Below are 6,174 nucleotides of genomic sequence, written 5' to 3' on the forward strand. Positions count from 1 at the left end.
TGAATGCTTTTAAGAGGAACCTGAAAACATACCTGTTTAGTCAGGCTTTTAGTTTATAAAGCTTTGGTTTTAGAGTTTTTATTGTATTTTACATTGTTTTAATTATGTTAATGCTTTAATGGTTTTATATTGTGAACCGTCCAGGAACTTTTGCGTATGGGGCGGTAGATAAATATTCATCGTCATCCTCATCATATAATTAATAAAAGCTGGTTTTTGTGGTTTGCTTCACTTCCCTGATATGCCAAGCCAGCAGCATGACTGCCATATGGCCTATTAATTCTTAGAGGGTTTGGGGAACGTTGTAGAGACTTGCTCATTCCAGAACCTTATACCTGTCCAGTTAGGGTGTCCACCAGGACCACTTGAAAGGTCTCTTGCAGCACTATTGTTTCACTCTATGCAGTTTCACTTTCCAGAAACAAATAGCAAGGTACCTAGTATTTTCAGTCATTACACAACAATATAATGACAAGATATGTATTGGTGCACCCATAGTTAGAATATTGTGTTCTGCTCTGTTGACCCATCTCAAGCGATATAGCAGCTACTGGAAGAGAGATAAAAAGTGGATAGAAACAGTTATTTGGAAGTCGGAGGCCTTATAAATACTTCTTACACTTTAAATCTTTTCATTTGAGGGCAGGGAACATAACTTTAAAAGTATGGTTTTATTGGTGATTGGAGTAAATTGTAGGGACAACTTTGACAGGCAGTAGGCTTTAAAACAAAAGGAAGCACGTGCTTTCTTTAAGTAACCCGTGACTGTAAGCTTTAAGTAACAGTGGCTGTTAGCCACTGAGAGCCAACGGGGTTGGTGTATTAATCAGACTACCAGATGCTGAAGGTGGCAATTTTAGACATATTGTTTATAAGCTTCCTATAGGATCAGTCTTGTTTTGTCCACTCCTAGTAGTTTTGTTTAATTTTCTGCCAGTTGCATGCTTTCTGAACTACTCGTATTATCTGACCACATGGCATATAGTTGCTTTTTGCAGTTGTGTTCCACTTCCTTGCTGAGCTGAGCCAGCAGCATGCTGCCACATCTTTGCCTGGCCTACTAATCCTAGTCTGATGCCTGATTTCTCTCTAGAACTGCCTGATTAGTTTTCTGCAGCAGGTTTCTCCAGGTGTACTTTAATGGGGAGGGTGCTAACCAGAAGAGTGTCTTTCTTCAGCCAACCTTACTTTGCTTGCTGCAGGATAGATTCCTGAGGTGCGGCTTATTTTTAGGCCCTGTGTTGGTTTTCAGTGGTGGGAAATCTGGCAAATTGGGGTCTGTACTGAGTCTTTCTTAATTCCTATCTTTCTGTAGGATTTTATCTTCTTCTGTGATGCTGTTGCTTCTTGGGTGAGCCCAAAGGATGACCTAAGGGACATGTTTTATAAGGTATGTTGTAATGAGAAGAATGTTGTTTGCCAGTAGGATCCCAATTTCACCCATTGGGATTTGTCAGTTTTAGCATGATTGACATTTTTGTTGGGTACATTTTACTGTCCCTAACTCAGTGACATCCCAAATGCTTTTTAATATGAATGGATATAAGTAAGATTAATTCAATGGGTACTTCACACTGAGGAAGTACAAATTCTTAGTTGCTGGGGTCAAGGACATCTTGATGGGTTATCCCCCTCACGTGCTCCTAGGCAGCACTATGTAATTAGTTTAAAGAAAATGGAAGCCTCTTGAGCCTGAGGGGGATAACTTTGCCCCCATTTCTTTCAGTCCTGCATAGCTCCAGGCAGACTGATTAAACTTCATCTATTGCCAGAAATTAGTGGATCATGTCTAATAGCTATAGTGGTCAATGACAGGCAACTCTTTTATGTACCTGAAAGCTTCGGATCAGCCTGAGATCATCTGTGTGTTTCAGTTGCAGTCTTAAGTAAGGCAAGCAAATTGCCCACACTTGGCATAGTGGTTAGAGATGGAGATCTGCCATTCACTTGGAGCCTATAGGAAGCTACAGTCTGTAAATAGCCTAATGCATGTAGGGCCTTTCTTTTTCCCCTACCACTTGTGACATTGTCTCTCCTCTTTCCTCCTCAGATTCTCCATGGCTTCAAAGATCAAGTTGGGGAGGAGAACTGGCAGCAGTTCTCAGAGCAGTTTCCTCCACTTCTGAAGGAGAGGCTAGCTGCATTCTATGGGGTCTAAATGAAGCAGCAAACCATACTTGGTGAGTTCCAATCCTGTGAAATAGAGTGCTGTTTCCCAAGACCTCAAGGAGAGGATGGGCAATGAGATCCAGAATTAGGAAAAAGGCGGGGAGTGGGGAGAGAAGTACTGAAAAAGGATCAGAGCCATTGGAGATGAAAGGCAGGGGAGAGAGGAAGGAATCAAAGCATGGGGTGAGGAGTGCTATGGGGAAAAGAAGTACCTCTCCCAGCTTGTCACCCTCTAGTGGTCCAGGATTCTGGGATGCTCCCTGGTCCACTGGGAAGTAATTCCTTTGAAAACGAGACTTGGCCAGGTGTGAGTTAGGAGGCAGCTCCCACTTTCTCCTGCCTCTGCTGTGAATAGACACTGGTTCATAGCCTGGCCAGGTCAACCAGCTTACAGCTGGCTGTTTTATTGGTTGAGGGTGGGGGAGATCATGTAAGTACTCAGTTGCCAACTTAGTGATGTTGAGTCAGTGATGCAGTTATTGAGGGTATCTCTGCAGTGATGGAGAGGTGCTCTCAAGAATAGGAATGATGAAGGTCAAGCAATGGATTTCCTTCATAGGGCTTATTCTACTGTTCATGCTGTGGGATGTGCCATGATGTGACCATACAGGGAATACAAGTTCCAAGACCATAATTCCTCTCATCCTGATGTTCAAAGTTCAGCCTGTGCCATGTTAATCCAGTATTTGTAGTATAGTGATGAAGGAATGCAGCAGTAAGGTTGAAAATCCACCCCCACCTTCCCCACCTTAGATCTCTGCTTGTGCTGCTGAGTTTTGGTTAATCTGAACAGGTTACTTGTGGCTGTGCTGTAACATTTTCACATGTGGAGTAGGCAGAAATCCCCCTCAGATGTGATGCATGAGTTTCCCTGGCAGTGCTAGGTGCTGTGAACATGCTGGACTCTGTCAGATGGGACAGGCTAGTGGTTTTAATACTGTCTATGGACTACTTTGTTTCTGTGAACTGACTTGTACCTTGTTTCTTTCCTCAGGTTCCTGTGTGTGCTGGGAGGGATACTGGGAACTCGTCCACAACCCAGTGTTGCAGATCCCTGTTAATGGGGGGTTAGGGAGGACGGGAAGAGCATTGTGGGACATAAAATGACTTCGCTCCCCATCTCCTGAAATATACAAAGTTGTGGGGGGAGGGTGGGCCTCCGTGACCAATTTAAACAAAAACCAGGGTATCTCACTGGCAGAAGGAAAGGCCTCTCTACTGAAGAGGCCATCATTGGTGGACTGGGGTGGGGTGGGACTCGGCCTCTGAGCTGGGAAAGGGGAGCAATCTTAAACTGCAACACTCTTGAGAAGGGGATCTAACTAGGGGCCATCATAAAGGACTAGCTAATAATAAAAATAAATAAATAAAAGATAGGGTTTAAGATGTTACAATGGGATTAAAAGCTCTAATGGTTTAAAATTTAGCTGATGAAGAGGGAAGGGTTAAATCTCAATCCAAGGGGGTTATACTACTGTATATTTCCAGTCACCGGTGTTCAAGAGATCAGCTATCCTTCACCTTTTCAAGACTGCATGGTGACCAAGAAGTAGACTAGCGAACCTGTGAGTAGCCCATAATGACTTAAGTGTAAAGCATTTTCATCTAGGAATCTTAAGGAAACCCACAAACCCTTTCTGCCATAGTTGCCATGGCACTGTGTGCTGGATGTGATGCTCGGAGTAAGGGCGGCCTCTGACCTCGTGGGGGACCTGCCAGCCATCTAGGGAGCAGTCCTTATCATAAGAAATACTGTTGGAGAAGCATGTCTTTATTTTTTAAGAAGATGCCACAGTGCAATGAATCTGTTACCCTGTTGTTCAGCTGTTACTTTGTGACACTGCTATTGCATTACTTCAGCTGTGGGAGGCAGGAGAGAGCAAGGAGGGAAACTGAATTCCACCCGGGGCTGGTTGTCCATGGGCCAAAGGCTGGCAGAAGCCAGTGTGCACTTGGATGATTTTTGTACGGCACATGAACTGTTGTGTCCTGCACTCTTGTGGCCAGAGTGGCATTTGTACATAAAGGTAACTTACACTTTCTGTCTTAAGAGAGTTCTATGCCACATTCACCACTTTGGTTTACAAAAGGAGCAGTAAACATGGCTAAGCATCGAGGAATTATTACAATAGAGCCCTCCGTGCATGGCCAGTGGAAGCGCGTAGCTTTTGCTGCATGCTTAGTGAGGTGGTCGTCTTAAGGAATTCTTATTAGACCCAAATCAGCTTAGTCCCTGGAAATAGAATCTGGGGTTTGCTGAATGCATTTGACTTAGTGAAGCCATAGCTTTTTAATAGTAAGTGGAGAGCATGAGAAGTGGAAGCAGGCCTGTTTTCCCAAAGGCAGCTAGGATATGGGGAAAAGGGGGTACTGCTTCATCTGATAAGAACAACTTCTGGGGAAATGCTTGGGGGAGCCAGAGTCATCAGGAATATTCTGCAAAGTCAACATGAATAGAGCTTGTGCCAGCCAGCCAGCAGCATGCTGCTGAGGAGGAGAGCAGTGAACTGAGCCACAACCCCAGCTTTCTTCCGAACAGATTCCAGTGGAACTTTGGCAGCATCAGGATTGATAGCCAGACAACTGGGTTGAACTGTGCCTCACATCCTGCATTGCTCCAGTGGTGGGAGACACTGTGGTGGAACGGCTTAAATACTAAAGAAGATTAATGGATAAAGGATGGACACCCCTCTTTTGGGATAAGGAGATGCTTTTGACAATTGATGGTGACACTCTGGGAACTGTGGGGTGAATTTCTGAAAGTATTTTGCAAGATTGCTCAGTAACTTAAACTTCACTGACATCCCCTCCATCCCTGGTCTCTGTTTCACATGTTACTGTGCTTGCAGTTCTTGGAGCTTTGTCATGGAATGTGCGGGGGCATTATTGTACAGGCTTGGGGGCCTGAAAACCTTTTTTCTTTCTTTTTCTTTTTCTTTTTCAAGCTTGGAGATTGCACCCCAATGAGAGCTTTCTCCTGATCCTTAGATCTGATCTGCTGGGGGTCACCCCTGCACTCCTCTGGGATAGCTGGTTCAAAGAAATGCTAGGAAACTTGCAAATGCATTCCTCAATTCGTATTTTTAATAGTGTGGAACTTGAGCAGGTCTCTGAAAGCAATCAGCTAGCTCTTTGCATTTTAATGGTTTTATTAGAAGTATTCCCTCTTGTGCCTCGCTCTCAACTTCCCCTATCCTGAGAGGGAAAAAGCAGAGGATTCTATTTGAGCAGCAGTTTGTTTTTTTAATGCATGGACAAGGAATGTGCGCAGGTGGCGTCCTGGCTTGTGCTTCTAAACTACATGCCCAGGAAGATAGAAAGAAGGCTGTGAGCTCTTCATTCATTCAGTGGAGTTTAAGCTACTTGACCTGACTGCCTCTTGAAATGAATTTGTCTTCTTTTTTTTTTTGTACAAGTGCTTCTAGTATTGCCTCCTGTTCGTTAATCCTGGATTTGTATATTTGTAAATGTGCCGTAATGTTTCCAATGGTGGAACTGCAGTGTACCTAGTGTTGAAGCAGCTGCTTGCACCTTGCTCAAATGAGATTTTTCTCATTTTATGTATAATTTTTTGTCAACTAAAAACATTTCTTGTGACTCCAGTTTCCATGTTTCTAGGCAATGTGTTTTTGTCTTAAGAGAATGTTTTGTGTTATATAAAGCTGCTTGGGACTCACTGACTCACTGACTGACATGAAACTCCCAGACCAAACCATGAAAGATACAAAGCCATTTCCGCGGGTAGGTTCCAGACCTAGCCCAGACTACCCAAAATAATAAAAAACCCAGAAAAATTAATTAACTTCCTGGAATATGTTGGGGAAACTTGCCTATTGGAAAGCATGGGGAATGATGCCTCATAGAGCTATAAAATGACTAGAGTCACAGAGAGATGTGGCAGCCATTTGAGTGGTCAGCAGGCACTTAACTGCTGTGCTGAACACTCAAATGGCTGCCACACATGTTCAGAGGCCAGCTGAGCGGCATGGCCTCCCCGTGAGATGG

General features: G+C 43.9%; 1 protein-coding gene across 3 annotated transcripts in view; it reads left to right on the plus strand.

Annotated features, from left to right (window-relative positions):
- TNPO2 (transportin 2) overlaps positions 1-5,771 on the plus strand; it is a 53,523-nt gene extending 47,752 nt beyond the window's left edge. For all 3 annotated transcript variants that reach the window (XM_053297584.1, XM_053297586.1, XM_053297585.1), the window contains exons 23-25: positions 1,316-1,390; positions 2,051-2,180; positions 3,164-5,771. In XM_053297584.1, coding sequence (XP_053153559.1) covers positions 1,316-1,390; positions 2,051-2,158 — 183 coding nt within the window. In that variant the 3' untranslated portion in view covers positions 2,159-2,180; positions 3,164-5,771. The remainder of the gene's footprint in view (positions 1-1,315; positions 1,391-2,050; positions 2,181-3,163) is intronic.
- The last annotated feature ends 403 nt before the right edge of the window (positions 5,772-6,174 follow it).

Source organism: Hemicordylus capensis, chromosome 2 (assembly GCF_027244095.1).
Source record: "Hemicordylus capensis ecotype Gifberg chromosome 2, rHemCap1.1.pri, whole genome shotgun sequence".
NCBI lineage: Eukaryota > Metazoa > Chordata > Lepidosauria > Squamata > Cordylidae > Hemicordylus > Hemicordylus capensis.